This window comes from Salmo salar, chromosome 02, assembly GCF_965601325.2.
Source record: "Salmo salar chromosome 02, fSalSal1, whole genome shotgun sequence".
NCBI lineage: Eukaryota > Metazoa > Chordata > Actinopteri > Salmoniformes > Salmonidae > Salmo > Salmo salar.
Window position 1 is genome coordinate 34,707,495 of NC_138292.1, and position 18,677 is coordinate 34,726,171.

General features: G+C 44.6%; 1 protein-coding gene across 2 annotated transcripts in view; it reads right to left on the reverse strand.

Moving 5' to 3' along the window:
* Positions 1-18,677, reverse strand: part of LOC106581206 (protein PTHB1) — a 205,479-nt gene that overhangs the window by 75,178 nt on the left and 111,624 nt on the right. For both annotated transcript variants that reach the window (XM_045702702.2, XM_082962193.1), the window contains one exon: positions 6,114-6,233. In XM_045702702.2, coding sequence (XP_045558658.2) covers positions 6,114-6,233 — 120 coding nt within the window. The remainder of the gene's footprint in view (positions 1-6,113; positions 6,234-18,677) is intronic.

Below are 18,677 nucleotides of genomic sequence, written 5' to 3' on the forward strand. Positions count from 1 at the left end.
GGGTGTGTTTGTATGTGAATGACATGGGGGTCTGGCATCGAAGGCCTCTCTTTTCCCTACTCAGCCTCCATTAATAAAAACACAAGCATAAAAACAGACCCAAATTCCCGCTTCCAAATACGCCTGCCTGCGCACCCCCCCTCCCACTCCCCCCTCCCTTCCAGAAAGCTGCCTGCACAAGCGTTTGGCCCCCCCCATGCCGAGCAGTGAGCCATGGGTCATATACTTTGGTCACGGCCTTGAAGACACAGTGAGGGGATGAGGAAAACTGTTCCAGGGCCTGTAGTATGAGGAGAACAGTCAATGTCTGGTCACAGGAGACACAGTGAGGGGATGAGGAAAACTGTTCCAGGGCCTGTAGTATGAGAACAGTCAATGTCTGGTGACAGGAGACACAGTGAGGGGATGAGGAAAACTGTTCCAGGGCCTGTAGTATGAGGAGAACAGTCAATGTCTGGTGACAGGAGACACAGTGAGGGGATGAGGAAAACTGTTCCAGGGCCTGTAGTATGAGGAGAACAGTCAATGTCTGGTCACAGGAGACAAAGTGAGGGGATGAGGAAAACTGTTCCAGGGCCTGTAGTATGAGGAGAACAGTCAATGTCAGGTCGTAGAAGACACGTGTCAAATAACAATCACTTCTGAGTAATAGGAGTGTAACACGTCAGCAAAAGGCTTATAATATGGGCTAATGGAACAAACCTCGTGGCCCTGTACTTGCGGTAGCTGGTAGATGACAGTAAGGATAATTGAATGGTGAGGTCTGAGGCAGCAGTAGAGGCATGTGAATGGGATGATGCTAATGGATAATAGCTGTATTGTGTGGCTGCTGACCGGAGACTGACTTGGAGGGGTAATTGGGTTTGGGCTGAGCCCTCAGATGAGCTGACCTTATAAACACACCGCCCTCCTCCTCCTCTCCATGATGGAGGGAACGAGGAAATAAAGGGAGGGAGGGAGGGAGAGACTTTCAGTGATCCACTGTTTAATAAAGTACTGCTTCAGTGAAAGTTAAGAGGGCATGTTGGTGACATGTCACTGTAGACCGGTACTGATCATTGAAATGAACCCAGTCTTCCAGGAATACAAGTTAGCATCATTCCTCTTTTATTATATTTGTGTCTCAACTACCATACACACTGTTAGCAGTTTTGATTGAACGGGGCCCAATGCCGCTCTGTCTCTAAACTGTGTGTGTGTGTGTGTGTGTGTGTGTGTGTGTGTGTGTGTGTGTGTGTGTGTGTGTGTGTGTGTGTGTGTGTTTGTGTGTGTGTGTGTGTGTCTGGTATAGGTGGCGTCCCTGTGATCCCAGGTGGGCTGTGGGGGGTTCGGAGGAAAGAAGAGAGGAGACACTCTCCTTTTCATCTCCCTTTTATCCAGGCCAATAGAGAAGAGAAGGAGAGCGAGCAGCGACATAGTTCTATCCAAGACACCTTTTGAAGCCTTTCAACTGTACTAGAGGTGCTTCCTGGCTCCCATGCACCCTAACAGGGGGGTTGGTTGGAGCCTAATTACCTTTAAGTCTGCCACAGGTAGGAGAAGGTGTGTGTGGTTTGTCTACGGTGAAGGAGGGGGGAGGTAGAGGTGTAAGTTGATCTGTTCATTTAGCCCCTTCTGCTTTCGCCTGTGTGATGTGTGCCCACACCATTCTGGAAATTCTCTCTGAGTTCATATATGTAAATTGTTTGGATGTCCTTCTCTTTCCACGTCTCTCTCACACTCCCTAATGGGCGGTGGTTTGGTTGTGAGAGGGACATGCCTGGACAGAGCGCCTTCTCTCTCTATGTCCAAACCACACAGTTCCCTCCTCTGAAGATTTCCATTACAAACAAAACTAATTAGGGATTATTTCCGTTTACTGTTATGACGTTTGACAGTGGGAGGACAGGGGAGGCACAGAGAGAGAGAGAGAGACACAGAGAGAGACAGACACCCCTCAGGTGGGCTATAAAGCCCACAGGACGTTCAGACAGACAGATATCCGTTGCCGGTGGTAAACACCAGGCAGCCCATCCACCCCTGGAGCATGGCATGGTATGGCGTGGGATGGCATGGCATGGGGATCTGGTTGATAGGTTGTTTGGAGAAGATGGGATTCAAAAAAGAGGAGGAAGAGGATGGAGGATAATTCAGATGGGAGCAAGACATGAATCAGGTAGCATCACGAAGACAATTACACTTTCAAAGACACTTGGCTGCCACCAAGTCATCATGTAGGCTATCCACTATTCAAGTAGCACTATGAATACAAATGTAAAAAAATCCAATAAATCCTGTGGTTAGCTCTATTCTGTTTATTTTGTATAAAAATAAAACTCCCTAGTCCTTAGCGATGACAAGCATACCCATAACATGATGCAGCCACCACCATGCTTCAAAATATGAAGTGTTGGATTTCCCCCAAACTTAACGCTTTGTATTCAGGACAAAGCATGTATTTCTTTGCCACATTTTTTTGCAGTTTTACTTTAGTGCCTTAAAGTAGTAAATGACCTACTGCTGTCCTCTGACCGTGGTCATGTCTTTATTCTCGTTCTCTTAGATTTAAGAGCTGGCGCCTTTGGCACTATTGATCATGCTATCCTCATTAAGAGGTTAGAAGACTTGGTTGGTCTACGAGGACAGATTCTTAGCTGGCTAACAAATTATACCTTTCCGAGCGGTATCAATTTGTTCAGCTGAGTGATAAACGTAAAGTTCCAAGGTTGGATTTGGTGTTCCTCAAGGTTCTGTGCTTGGAACCCTTTTATTTTCACTACACATGCTAGCCCTGGGTAATGTCATCTGTAAGCACAACATGCATATTCATTGCTATGCTGATGACACTCAGTTGAATTTATCAGTTAAACCAAACGATACGTCACAGTCAGCCTGCCTTGAGAAATGCATCACAGATGCATCACTCTCCCTAAATGCTTCTCATGTGATACAGTTCAGAACATTTTGTTCTGTTTTTATTTGTTTTGGTCTTCGGAAAAGTTATTTTCTCAGCTGTTCGTGCACACACACACACACACCTTTTCTCTCAAGGCAAGCCGAAGTCTACGCCAATTTGTCAGTGATTGAAGAATCCCTACTGTTGACCAATGAAGTGTTTGTTGTCATTCAACGAGACAAATCGTTTTCATTCACATTTCTTCACTTGGGAAATACTGCACCAAACATCTTAGTTAGATGTAAAATTGTGCGACTAAGAATTGCAGGTTTATTGAGTTATCTAAGAATAATTCTGACTATTTTGAGGAAGTGTATACTGACTATGGGCTCTCAACATAGACAAATAGTACTATTGCTGCTTTTTTCTCATTTTTCAAGCAAAGGTCTTTTAAGGGAGTATGCAAGCACACTCTTTCGGTTCGCCTAGCCGTGTCCCGAACCGAAGCATGCGGAATGCTTAACTTCTCTAGTGTAGGGGGCAGTATTTTGACGTCCGGATGAAAGGCGTGCCCAAATTAAACTGCCTGCTACTCAGGCTCAGAAGGTAGGATATGCATATTATTAGTATATTTGGATAGAAAACACTCTGACGTTTCTAAAACAGTTTGAATGATGTCTGTGAGTATAACAGAACTCATATGGCAGGCAAAAACCTGAGAACAATCCAACCAGGAAGTGGGAAATCTGAGGCTTGTAGTTTTCAAGTGAATCCCTATCCAATTTGTAGTGTTAACGGGGTCATGTTGCACTTCCTAAGGCTTCCACTAGATGTCAACAGTCTTTAGAACAGTCTTTGTTTCATGCTTCTACTGTGAATATGGAGCGAACAAGAGGGCCTGGAGTCAGATGACTGAGAAAATGACATGAGCTCAGAGGCGCGCGCTCCCGTGAGAGTTAGCTGTGTTTCTTTTCTTTTCTGAAGACATTGGAATTGTCCTGTTGGAATATTACTGAAGATTTGTTAAAAACGTCCTAAAGATTGATGCTATATATCGTTTGATATATTTCTACGAACGTAAATAGAACTTTTTTTGACTTTTCGTCATGACATTTGCGCGCACTTCCTGCATTTGGAGTAGTGGACTGAATGCGCAAACAAAAGGAGGTATTTGGACATAAATGATGGACTTTATCGAACAAAACAAACATTTATTGTGGACCTGGGATTCCTGGGAGTGCATTCTGATGAAGATCATCAAAGGTAAGTGAATATTTTTTGAGTTTTGTTGACTCCACAAAATGGCAGGTTTGGTTTCTTGTCTGAACACAGTACTCAGATTATTGCAAAGTTTGCTTTCGCCGTAAAGCTTTTTTGAAATCTAACACAGTGGTTGCATTAAGGAGAAGTGTATCTATAATTCTTTAAATAACTGTTGAATATTTTATCAACGTTTATGATGAGTATTTCTGTAAATTGATGTGCTCATTCACCGGAAGTTTTGCGAGGCAAACCATTTCTGAACATTACACGCCAATGTAAAATGGGGTTTTTGGATATAAATATGAACTTTATCGAGCAAAACATACATGTATTGTGTAACATGAAGTCCTATGAGTGCCATCTGATGAAGATCATCAAAGGTTAGTGATTCATTTTAGCTGTATTTCTGGTTTTTGTGACGCCTCTACTTGCTTGGAAAATGGCTGTGTGGTTTTTCTTGTCTAGGCGCTGTCCTAACATAATCTAATGTTATGCTTTTGCCGTAAAGCCTTTTTGAAATCGGACAATGTGGTTGGATTAACGAGAAGTGTATCTTTAAAATGGGATATAATAGTTGTATGTTTGAGAAATTTGAATTATGAGATTTTTGTTGTTTTGAATTTGACGCCCTGCTATTTCACTGGCTGTTGAATAGTGTGTCCCACATACCCCAGAGAGGTTAAGTCATATACATGAAAAGCCATCACATGGCCTACCCAATACAACTCTGAATCATGGTGTAACCACTTCACAGAATCTTACCTCAGTGTGTTGAGTGGTGGTCTGTGTGGTATTCTCTCTCATTAGGGTTAACAGCGGAAATGCACATATTTTGTTTGTTTGTTTTTCCTCTGTGTTTTTGGTCTGGTTCTTTTAATTGGCTTGCGGAATGGATTTTTAATTGCACTGCATCCCTTTTGTGTGCACGTGACAGGCATTTTATCTAGCGGTCTGAAAAAATGCATGTTGTTCAATTGTATCTGGGTGTGATCGAGCGTATTGATGGAAATGCATGTGCCCAGAGTATGTGTGTGGGCTTTATGTAGAGGAAGTGTATGTGTGTCTGAAAAGGCACATGGACTGCCGACACAACACACACACCACATCTGCTCACGTCTAACCACTCATGTTTAGTGCTCTTCAAAGCCATCCAACTTCGTCTTAGAAAAGACAAACATGGATTTGTGCTCAATTCAAACCAGTAGTGTCTAAGTGGAGAGAGCAGTGCAGTGTGTGCAACAGTCTCCTCTCACATTCATCAGCTACAGAAGGAGCTGTCAGTCTGTTGCATTCATTTATTCAATTAAGTATATTTCCTCAACATGGACATTTAATGCGGAATTCCCTTCCGTCTGTCTATGACTTATGATTGTTTATCTCAGACACACACACCCACACAATGGGTCAAGACAAATTATGTTTGGAAATCAAACCGAGAAAAACGTCCCGTTCTGAGGGTGGAAAGAAAAAAAAGCCCTTTTCCTCTTCAGTTACAGCAGTCAGTCCAACTACAGTTTTAATTCATTCGATTAAAAAACTATTTGGAGCACCCCCCCCCCAAAATCTCAACTTTGATAATGACCAGAAAAATTGCAATTCGCCAGCTATTACAGCCAATCAGGGAGGGAGGGAGGAGTAGAACCAGATGGAAGAGAGGAAAGAGAGGAAAGAGAGAGAGAGAGAGAGGAGAGAGAGAGAGAGAGAGAGAGAGAGGAAAGACAGAGAGAGAGGAAAGAGAGAGCGAGAGAAAGAGAGAGAGAGAGAGAGAGAGAGAGAGAGATCGAACAGAGCTTGAGCTCAGTGTGAGCCTAATATGAGACCAGCATCAGCACGATCTGAACACAGCATAAGAACAGCCCCAGCAGACATGAGACCAGTCATATACAGTACGAGCTAAAGGAGGGTGAATCACAAGCTAAGGATGAGCTTTCCACACCCAGGGTCTGAGTTTGTATGTGTCCATCCCTTGACGTACCTGTCTTAGACTTGACTTTCTTGGACGGCTGTTTCTTTTTGATAAACTTGGCGGCAGACTCCTGTTGCAGGGGTGGCTCCTCCAGGTCCGCAACAGCCTCCGCGATTGGCTCACAGCCCCCTGAGTTACAGGAAGAAGAGCATGATCAACAGCTAATCACTGAGACTGAATCCTATCATGAGATATACAATGAGTGCACAAAACATTATTTACATGATGCTCTTTCCATGACAGACTGACCAGGTGAATCCAAGTGAAAGACTTGATCCATTATTGATGTCACTTGCTAAATCCACTTCAATTAGCTTAGATGAAGGGGATTATTAAGCCTTGAGACATCAAATCAAATGTATTTATAAAATACCTTTTTACATCAGCAGATGTCACAAAGTGCTTATACAGGAACCCAGCCTAAAAACCCAAAACAGCAAGCAATGCAGATGTAGAAGCACAGAGGCTAGGAAAAACTCCCTAGAAAGGCAGGAACCTAGGAAGTAACCTAGAGAGGAACTAGGCTCTGAGCGGTGGCCAGGCAGAGACAGGGCCAGGTTCATCACTCCAGTGCCTTGCCATTCACCTTCGCACTTCTGGGCCAGACTACACTCAATCATAGGACCTACTGAAGAGATGAGTCTTCAATAAAGACTTAAAGGTCGAGACCAAGTCTGTATCTCTCACATGGATAGGCAGACCATTCCATAAAAATATAGCTTTATAGGAGAAATCCCTGCCTCCAGCTGTTGCCTGAGAAATTCTAGAGACAATAAGGAGGCCTGCGTCTTGTGACCGTAGAGTACGTGTAGGTATGTACAGCAGGACCAAATCGAAGCGATAGGTAGGAGCAAGCCCATGTAATGCTTGATAGGTTAGCAGTAAAACCTTCAAATCAACCCTAGCCTTAACAGGAAGCCAGTGTAGAGAGGCTAGCACTGGAGTAATATGATCAAATGTTTTGGTTCTAGTCAAGATTCTATCAGATGTAATTAGCACTAACTGAAGTTCATTTAGTGCTTTAGCTGGGTAGCCGGAGTAGAGCATTGCAGTAATCTAATCTAGAAGTGACAAAAGCATTTCAGATTTTTGCAATGTTACTAAGATGGAAAAAAGCTGCCCTTGAAATATTATTGATATGTTTGTCAAAAGAGAGATCAGGGTCCAGAGTAATGCTGAGGTCCTTCACAGTTTTATTTGAGACAACTATACAACCATCAAGATTAATTGTCAGATCAAAACAGCAGATCTCTTTGTTTCTTGGAACCTAGAACTAGCATCTATGTATTGAATTTAAAGTAAAACATTTGCCGCCATCCACTTCCTTATGTCTGAAACACAGGCTTTCAGGGTAGACAATTTTGCAGCTTCACCATGTTTAATCAAAATATACAGCTACAGTAATTGTCGTCCACATAGCAGTAAAAGTTTAAACTTGTTTTTCCAAATGACATCACCAAGAGGTAAAATATATAGTGAAAACAATAGTGGTCCTAAAACGGAATCTTGAGGAACACCGAAACTTACCATTGATTTGTCAGAGGACAAACCATCCAGACACAAACTGATGTCTTTCCGGCAGATCTAAACCAGGTAAAAACTTGTCCGTGTAGACCAAATTTGGGTTTCCAATCTCTCCAGAATGTGGTGATTGATGGTGTCAAAAGCGGCACTAAGGTCTAGGAGCACGAGGACAGATGCAGAGCCTTGGTCTGACGCCATTAAAAGGTAATTTACCACCTTCACGAGTGCAGTCTCAGTGCTATGATTGGGTCTAAACCCAGACTGGAGTGTTTTGTATACATTATTTGTCTTCAGGAAGGCAGTGAGTTGCTGCGCAAAACTTTTCAAATATTTTTGAGGGGAATGGGAGATTCGATATAGGCCGAGAGTTTAAAAACATTTCTGGGACGAGGTTTAGCTTTTTCAAGAGAGGCTTTATTGCTGCCACTTTTAGTGAGTTTGGTACACATCCGGAAGAGGGGGAACCGTTTATTTTGTTCAATATAGAAGGGCCAAGCACAGGAAGTTGCTCTTTTAGTAGTTTAGTTGGAATAGGGTCCAGTAGGTAGCTGGAAGGTTTAGAGGCCATTACTATTTTCTTGAATGTGTGGAAAGATACAGGATTAAAAAAAAACTTGAGTGTCTCCAATGATCCTAGGTCCTGGCAGTTCTGTGTAGACTCAGGACAGCTGAGTTTTGTAGAAATATACAGATTCAAAGACGAGTCCGTAATTTGCTTTATAATGATTATGATCTTGTGTATGTGTGGATTGTGTACGTGTGTCAATGAGGGTGAATGGGCAAGACAAAATATTTAAGTGCCTTTGAATGGGGTATGGCAGGCAGTATGTGCCAGGCACACCGGTTTGAGTGTGTCAAGAACTGCAACGCTGCTGAGTTTTTCACGCTTAACAGTTTCCTGTGTGTATCAAGAATGGTCCACCACCTAAAGGACATCCAGCCAACTTGACACAACTGTGGGGAGCATTGGAGTCAACATGGGCCAGCATCCCAGTGGAACGCTTTCAACACCTTGTAGTCCGTACCCCGATGAATTGAGGCTGTTCTGAGGGCAAAAGGGGGTGCAACTCAATATTAGGAAGGTGTTCCTAATGTTTTGTACACTAAATGTACATACACAACTCCAACCTGTGTGTAAAATCTTTCTCTGGAGCATCAATTTAGGATTTGGCCGTAACATGTATCAAATGTGTAATAAAACTGCTTATCTTTAGCTGCCCTTTTTCAAGTGACAAAGTCTCAGTAATTGTCAGATGTGGTTATGTAAGAACTTCATCTTCTACCAGGGCCTACAAATGTCAATATAATTGTGTGCGTGTATGGAATGTGGACATGTAGGTGTTGCCTATGTGTTGTGTGCGCTGGGGGTGTCAGAGTGAGACCCCCTCTAAGAGTATCTATCGCCTCTTCAATACCAAGGATGAACGGGAATTAGGGACCTCCTAGGGTCTATGAGTCAGACCCCTTGTCTCTCCCTCTCGCCTCTCCTCTCCGCTCTACCTTCTCCACCTCTCCGTCTAACCCCCAATCCCAAGGGCTTGTTTAATTTTCATGCCACTTTCATTTTACATCCTCAAAACACACCGCCTGAGCTGGTGGTGGTGTGTGTGAACGTGTGTGTGTTAGTCTGGGTATGTGGTTAAGTGTGCAAGCGTTCATATGCGTGTGTGTGTGTATTTAAAATGTCCTCTTGGCAGATGACCCTAATCCCTGTCTAATGTTTTATCCTATGCTATAAAGCCAATCTTGTTCTGTTTAGTGAGGCCAATTGGCTGAGATGGCCCATGGGGTTACTCCGAGCTGAAAGGCAACAGGCAGCCTCCGTTTTTTTTTTTACCTCTTCCTGGCCATGGGCTTGTTTGAAATTGGATACGCCAGCCTTTAATTGGGCAGGTGTTTTTCTAAGCTTGTCTTTTTGAGCTGTCTTGCAATTTTGGACAGTGGCGGTATGTGTGAACAAGTGTAGTGTGTGTGTGCAGAGAGAGAGGGGTCGTATGTGGGGACAAGGGTAGTGTGTGTGTGTGTGTGTGTGTGTGTGTGTGTGTGTGTGTGTGTGTGTGTGTGTGTGTGTGTGTGTGCGCGTCTTAACCTCTGCCCAGCCATACATCAACACATGTTAAGGAAAGGGCCCCCACCTCTGGACCACCTTTAGCCTGAAACGGAGCTCTTTAGTTGGGGAGACAAGCCAGGCAGCCCTCTCTCAGACTGTAGTATGGAGCTGCACACTGTCACATATACTGGGATATGAAAGATGTTTTGGTCTGGGAGACCGGGTTAGTTATGGTCCAAACTGCTGTACTGTCTGTATGTGGTCGAGTTTGGTCTCTTCCAGTAAGGCGTGTGATTGTAGTTAGAAGAGCAAATAGATAGGATGGAACTGCTAGAACGGTTGGTCGCGGTTTAGTTTGGTCTCTGTTCTAAAGCGGTTGGTCGCGGTTTAGTTTGGTCTCTGTTCTAAAGCGATTGGTCGCGGTTTAGTTTGGTCTCTGTTCTAAACCGGTTGGTCGCGGTTTAGTTTGGTCTCTGTTCTAAAGCGGTTGGTCGCGGTTTAGTTTGGTCTCTGTTCTAAAGCAGTTGGTCGCGGTTTAGTTTGGTCTCTGTTCTAAACCGGTTGGTCGTGGTTTAGTTTGGTCTCCGTTCTAAAACGGTTGGTCGTGGTTTGGTCAACATTATGCTCAATTCCCTACTGGACCGTTGTTGCTGTTCAATTTCAGTAGACCATTTTATTTTATGGCTACATCTATGGAACCATTTGGTTGTGGTCAAAAGAACTAGAGCATGCACCAATCCACCGTTGGTTGTGGTCAAAAGAACTAGAGCATGCACCAATCCACCGTTGGTTGTGGTCAAAAGAACTAGAGCATGCACCAAACCACCGTTGGTTGTGGTCAAAAGAACTAGAGCATGCACCAAACCACCGTTGGTTGTGGTCAAAAGAACTAGAGCATGCACCAAACCACCGTTGGTTGTGGTCAAAAGAACTAGAGCATGCACCAATCCACCGTTGGTTGTGGTCAAAAGAACTAGAGCATGCACCAAACCACCGTTGGTTGTGGTCAAAAGAACTAGAGCATGCACCAAACCACCGTTGGTTGTGGTCAAAAGAACTAGAGCATGCACCAAACCACCGTTGGTTGTGGTCAAAAGAACTAGAGCATGCACCAATCCACCGTTGGTTGTGGTCAAAAGAACTAGAGCATGCACCAAACCACCGTTGGTTGTGGTCAAAAGAACTAGAGCATGCACCAAACCACCGTTGGTTGTGGTTTGAATGTGTTAGACCGTTATGTAGTGTAGTGGTTCAGAAAATCATTTGGTTGTGGTTTGGTCTCAAATCTTGCAGATTGTTTGCTTGTGATATGATCTCTAGAAGCCCCTCTTTCTCCCCAGCACAAAAGTGCACTTCCTGGTTATGAAGTCAAAAATCAAACAGCTGTAAATCAAACAGACACCTGATCTACCTTTAGAGTCTAAACCTGTCCCAACTACAAAGTCAACACCAAGGATTTTCTCTCTACTCTTTATGATGTCAACATTGTAAAAGTCAGGAGAGGAGGGAGATCGTTGGAAAGACACTGGGTTTTATGGTTATACTGTTGAGCAATGAGAGAGATATGGCCACACACTGACACATTGCCAAATTTGATAATGCACACACACACGCACGCACACAGAAAGAGAGAGTGAGGCAGATGGACATACTGAGACAGCACTCTCTAAATGGGGTTTAGCCAAGGAATTCCTAACCGCTTTAAGTAGTTGAGCATTAAGTAGTGCTTTAGCTAGCAGAGAAGACCCCATTCATTCAGTGACAGTAGCCCTGCTCTCAACTTCAACATCTATTTCCTCTCCCCTCTCTTTAAGTCCTACTGGAATAGATCTTCTAACCACAAGGCATAACTGAAATCCTCCCAAAACAGCTGAGAAAGGAGGCTTCAAGCACAAGACAAGATACATCTGTTTACGCTGTCAGAAATTGCTCCCAAAGACAGATTCGGATATAGGAACAAAGGTATTCTCAGTGGACTTGGAACTTGGAAGGGGGGGGGGGGGGTATATTTTAGGACTGAAAAGCTTCAATTTCTAGAGTGTTAATTAGAGACGTTGATAGGAGAGGAGACTGGGAGAGAACACACACTTAAATACATGTACAGAATACAGTTAGACACAACAACTCCCCACATCCCCCACCATGCACGCACACGCACGCACGCACGCACACACCTCAAAGCCTGCTTGCATAACATCCCGTCAACAACCCTTCACCCCAGTAGTACATCAATCACATTCCCTGGCATTCACTTTATCACAACATATGTTTTTTCTCCACTGCAAATATATTCAGAGGGGGGACGTTCAAGATCTCCGAACTGTTGCAAAAACGCCTGGTTCCAGCCGAGTAGCTAATGTATTCAACACATAGCAGGGAGAGGGGAGTTTGACTAGTTTAGAGAGAGAGACCACAGCAGAACCCGAAACAGAGCTGAGACAGAGCTGCATTTTCCTGACAAAATGTAAAAAATATTAAACAATTAAGAGAGTGTAATTTCACCAAATTTAAAACCCTTATTCAAGGTTTCAAAGACCTCTCTGATGAGGATAGGCTACCTGTCCTGTTGGGGGAGGACGCAGACAGCTGTGGATTGGCAGCAAACTACATTGCTGCCTGCCATTAGAAGAGGGACGTGTCTGACAGACCAACCAACCTGCACATGTCCTCTATGCCTCTGTTATTGTTCAACATATGGTTATTTTGACCCTTGATTATTGTTGTTACTCTTGTCCCGTTGACAATATTGATTAATATTATAAATCTCCAAAGTAAGCTTTGGCAATATGTACATTGTTATGTCATGCCAATAAAGCTAATTGAATTGAGAGAGAGAGAGAAAAAGAGAGAGGGAGAAAGAAAGAATAAAAGTCAGAGAGAGAGAGAGAGAACGAAAGACAGGGTGATATTTGAAAAGAAAAGAAACCTTAACCTGACAACAAATGAGATATTGGCAAAACAAACTAACAGTAAATATAAATAAACATATCTAGCAATGGCACAATGAAGTCACAGTCAATTGTGTGGCGACAACGGTTTCTCAGAATCGTAGAGAAAGAGCAAAACAGAGCAAAAGGAGAGAAAGAAAAAGAGATAGAAAGAAGGAGAAAGCAAGAAAGAGAGAAAGAAGGAGTGAGAGGAAGATAGAAAGAGAGCGAGAGAGAAAGTGAGAAAGATGAAGAGCGAGAGAAAAGGACAGAGAAAGAAAGAAAGAGTGAGAGTGAGAGAGGGCATGTATAGGTTCTCTGACTAATGTGAAAACATGATGGGGGTTGGATGTGTTCCCTAAAGGAGACTTGTTCCCCAGCCTGTGTTTTTCCTGCCCAGTGTGGAGTGGAGACTGGAAGTTCCATATAAAATGTGATAAATCATGAAGTGGAACTGTGGTGTGTGTGTGTGTGTGTGTGTGTGTGTGTAGACGCAGAGGTATCAATCTTCTTCTGTGGTGGGAGAGAGAAGATACAGTTGAAGTCGGAAGTTTACATACACTTAGGTTGGAGTCATTAAAACTTGTTGTTCAACCACTCCACACATTTCTTGTTAACAAACTATAGTTTTGGCAAGTAGGTTAGGACATCTACTTTGTGCATGACACAAGTCATTTTTCCAAGAATTGTTTACAGACAGATTATTTCACTGTATCACAATTCCAGTGGGTCAGAAGTCTACATACACTTAGTTGACTGTGCCTTTAAACAACTTGGAAAATTCCAGAAAATGATGTCATGGCTTTAGAAGCTTCTGATAGGCTAATTGACAACATTTGAGTCAATTGGAGGTGTACCTGTGGATGTATTTCAAGGCCTACCTTCAAACTCAGTGCCAATTTGCTTGACATCATGGGAAAATCAAAAGAAATCAGCCAAGACCTCAGGAAAAAAAAATGGTAGACCTCCGCAAGTTTGGTTCAACCTTGGGAGCAATTTCCAAACACCTGAAGGTACCACGTTCATCTATACAAACAATATGCTTTACTGTTGGCATGACACAGGACTGATGGCAGCACTCACCTTGTCTTCTCCGGACAAGCTTTTTTCCGGATGCCCCAAACAATCGGAAAGAGGATTCATCAGAGAAAATGACTTTACCCCAGTCCTCAGCAGTCCAATCCTTGTACCTTTTGCAGAATATCAGTCTGTCCCTGATGTTTTTCCTGGAGAGAAGTGGCTTCTTTGCTGCCCTTCTTGACACCAGGCCATCCTCCAAAAGTTTTCGCCTCACTGTGCATGCAGATGCACTCACACCTGACTGCTGCCATTCCTGAGCAAGCTCTGTACTCGTGGTGCCCCGATCCCGCAGCTGAATCAACTTTAGGAGACGGTCCTGGCGCTTGTTGGACTTTCATGGGCGCCCTGAAGCCTTCTTCACAACAACTGAACCGCTCACCTTGAAGTTCTTGATGATCCGATAAATGGTTGATTTAGGTGCAATCTTACTTGCAGAGGAAGAACAATGATTCCAAGCTCCACCCTCCTTTTGAAGCTTCCAGTCTGTTATTCAAACTCAATCAGCATGACAGAGTGATCTCCAGCCTTGTCCTCGTCAATACTCACACCTTTGTTAACGAGAGAATCACTGACATGATGTCAGCTGGTCCTTTTGTGGCAGGGCTGAAATGCAGTGGAAATGTTTTTTGGGGGATTCAGGTCATTTGCATGGCAAAGAGGGACTTTGCAATTAATTGCAATTCATCTGATCACTCTTCATAACATTCTGGAGTATATGCAAATTGCCATCATACAAACTGAGGCAGGACACTTTGTGAAAATGAATATTTGTGTCATTCTCAAAACTTTTGGTCACGACTGTATTTGGCTAAGGTGTATGTAAACTTCCGACTTCAACTGTATGTATAAACACATGCATGCATACACACAGAAATAGATGTACAGTGAAAACACACAAAACAAGAAGGCCACAACATCTAGTTCATTCTATGATGAACCTCAAGTAGAGAGACCTCAAGCTATGCTTACTGACAGACATGGATAGAGTAAACAAGAGAGACAGAGAGATACAAGGGAGAGAGCAACATTACACCCACAACACCAAATCCACACCCATATTGTAAAGCAGCCCAACATTTGACCTAATGACAGAGCAAAGCTAACGGTTCTGAGTAATGAAGGCCATGTGATAAACAGTACTGACTGAACTGATACCATCAGGTGCTGCTGACAGGGTCTATGTGTGCACGTGTTAGTGTGTGTGTGTGAAAGAGAGCAAGGGCCAAGAGCAGCTGTTACAACCAGAGTCTCAGCAGGCCGCCCAGGTGATGTCATCAGAGCGAGACACAGGGTCAGGTGAGGAAAGGGTGAGCTGGAGAGATGAGGAGAACGACAGGAGATCGGAGACAGGAATCTACACATGTACCGGAGACAGGAATCTACACATTTTACAAGTATGTGTGTGTGTCATAAGAGAGAAAATATTCTGTATATCCTTCAGGCACAAATATAAGCACAAATAGGCTATATCAGGGAGTACAGTACATTTGTGTCTGTGTACTGTATGTGTTTTTTCAACTGTCAGGTCCCACACAGTATTGGTAGTGGGAAGTTAAAAAAAACTACAAATCCCATCCATCCATCCACTTTAATGCAATGCCTGGAATAGGGTGTACTGCAAGGCCATGAAGTGGGGCTTGTGTGTGTGTGTGTGTGCGTGCGTGCGTGCCCAGTCTCCGTGGGAGACTGTTGCCGCCGGTGCTGTTGGAAACGTAAACAACTTTTGCGTTTACAGTCGATTGAAAAAGCAACATCTTTGGGGTTTGTAACAAATGACTGTTTACATAAAGAGTGACAGGGCTTTGGTCATACAGGAGTCGCCGGACTCTCTCGCTCTGTGTGTGTGTGTGTGTGTGTGTGTGTGTGTGTGTGTGTGTGTGTGTGTGTGTGTGTGTGTGTGTGTGTGTGTGTTTTGGCAGCAGAACAACAGTGAAAGGAAAGAGACCGGACGACATGGATCCTGTCCACTCAATACTCTTGACACACACACACACACCCACACACACACACACACACACCACAGTTCTGCATCAGGTCGGATACACACCAAAAAATAAATATATATATATATATCAGCTGGTGGGTGGAATGAAAACATTGGGCTCACGGATCAGAACAATTATATTGCTGGTCAGAAACGTTTTAAATCCAGATAATAGGGACTACACTTTTTACAAACCCAGGAGCTTGTTGTGTTACATCGTGTTGAGAATTTCATTCTGTGAGCGGCGAGGCTTCCAGCCATAAATGTATTGAGAGAGTGTGGAGCAGGGACGTATTGAGAGAGTGTGGAGCAGGGACGTATTGAGAGAGTGTGGAGCAGGGACGTATTGAGAGAGTGTGGAGCAGGGACGTATTGAGAGAGTGTGGAGCAGGGACGTATTGAGAGAGCGTGGAGCAGGGACGTATTGAGAGAGCGTGGAGCAGGGACGTATTGAGAGAGCGTGCAGCAGGGACGTATTGAGAGAGTGTGCAGCAGGGACGTATTGAGAGAGCGTGCAGCAGGGACGTATTGAGAGAGTGTGGAGCAGGGACGTATTGAGAGAGTGTGGAGCAGGGACGTATTGAGAGAGCGTGGAGCAGGGACGTATTGAGAGAGCGTGCAGCAGGGACGTATTGAGAGAGCGTGGAGCAGGGACGTATTGAGAGAGCGTGGAGCAGGGACGTATTGAGAGAGCGTGCAGCAGGGACGTATTGAGAGAGCGTGCAGCAGGGACGTATTGAGAGAGCGTGGAGCAGGGACGTATTGAGAGAGCGCGGAGCAGGGACGTATTGAGAGAGTGCGGAGCAGGGACGTATTGAGAGAGTGCGGAGCAGGGACGTATTGAGAGAGTGCGGAGCAGGGACGTATTGAGAGAGTGCGGAGCAGGGACGTATTGAGAGAGTGCGGAGCAGGGACGTATTGAGAGAGTGCGCAGCAGGGACGTATTGAGAGAGTGCGGAGCAGGGACGTATTGAGAGAGTGCGCAGCAGGGACGTATTGAGAGAGTGCGGAGCAGGGACGTATTGAGAGAGTGCGCAGCAGGGACGTATTGAGAGAGTGCGGAGCAGGGACGTATTGAGAGAGTGCGCAGCAGGGACGTATTGAGAGAGTGCGGAGCAGGGACGTATTGAGAGAGTGCGGAGCAGGGACGTATTGAGAGAGTGCGCAGCAGGGACGTATTGAGAGAGTGCGGAGCAGGGACGTATTGAGAGAGTGCGCAGCAGGGACGTATTGAGAGAGTGCGGAGCAGGGACGTATTGAGAGAGTGCGCAGCAGGGACGTATTGAGAGAGTGCGGAGCAGGGACGTATTGAGAGAGTGCGCAGCAGGGACGTATTGAGAGAGTGCGGAGCAGGGACGTATTGAGAGAGTGCGCAGCAGGGACGTATTGAGAGAGTGCGGAGCAGGGACGTATTGAGAGAGTGCGGAGCAGGGACGTATTGAGAGAGTGCGGAGCAGGGACGTATTGAGAGAGTGTGCAGCAGGGACGTATTGAGAGAGTGTGCAGCAGGGACGTATTGAGAGAGTGTGCAGCAGGGACGTATTGAGAGAGTGTGCAGCAGGGACGTATTGAGAGAGTGTGCAGCAGGGACGTATTGAGAGAGTGTGGAGCAGGGACGTATTGAGAGAGTGTGGAGCAGGGACGTATTGGGAGAGTGTGCAGCAGGGAACTGTCCATTATTTATGTGGTGCTGAAACATTCTAATTCGTCTAGGTGCAGAGCTTTTGTTCCCTCCCCCCACGTGAGAATAGGCAATGCCAAGTTGACTTTCTCTGGCTAGCCTAGCTCACGCGAAAATGGGTAACATAGGCCTAAGTGGAGAAATAAAAAGAAAGGTTATGATGGGGGAATAGGCTACACCATCGTGGAAACAGGTGCTGCGTGAGTGAAATCCCCGGTTCGTAAAGACAACAACCCGGTAGATAGATACACAGCCGGCAAAAAGTGCAAGCAGGTATTTGTTTATGATAATTCAATTAAATATCAGTTCATTATTAGCCTACATTAATTCACACTTTTGTTTATTTAGACGATACGCAGGCCAGATAAAGTGTAAACCGGTGCGGCTAGTAAAAATTTGAATATGCATATAATAGCCTATTAAATAAATGTAGCCTATTTCTGCAGCCTACTGTGCATTTGGAAAGTATTCAGACCCCTTCACTTTTTCCACATTTTGTTACGTTACAGCCTTATTCTAAAATTAATTATATTGTTTTTTTCCCCTCATCAATGTATAGACAATACCCAATAATGACAAAGCATTTCTTGCAAATGTCTTTAAAAAAACAACTGAAATATCACATTTACATAAGTATTCAGACCCTTTACTCAGTACTTTGTTGAATTACCTTTGGCCGTGATTACAGCCTAGAGTATTCTTGGGTATGACGCTACAAGCTTGGTACACCTGTATTTGGGGAGTTTTTTTCTCTGCAGATCCTCTCCAGCTCTGTCAGGTTGGATGGGGAGCTTCGCTGCACAGCTATTTTCAGGTCTCTCCAGAGATGTTTGATCTGGTTCAAGTTCGTGCTCTGGCTGGGCCACTCAAGGACGTTCAGAGACCAGTCCTGAAGCCACTCCTGCGTTGTCTTGGCTGTGTGCTTAGGGTCATTGTCCTGTTGGACGGTGAACCTTCAACCCCAGTCTAAGGTCCTTTGGGCTCTGGAGCAGGTTTTAATCAAGGATCTCTCTGTAATTTGCTCCGTTCATCTTTCCCTTGATCCTGACTAGTCTCCAAGTCCCTGCCGGTGAAAAACATCCCCACAGCATGATGCTGCCACCACCATGCTTCACCATAGGGATGGTATTGGCCAGGTGATGAGTGGTGCCTGGTTTCCTCCAGATGTGACACTTGACATTCAGGCCAAATAGTTCCATCTTGGTTTCATCAGATCAGAGAATCTTGTTTCTCACGGTCAGAGAGTCTTTTAGCTGCCTTTTGGGAAACTCCAAGCGGGCTGTCATGTGCCAATTACTGGGGAGTGGCTTCCGTCTGGTCACTCTAC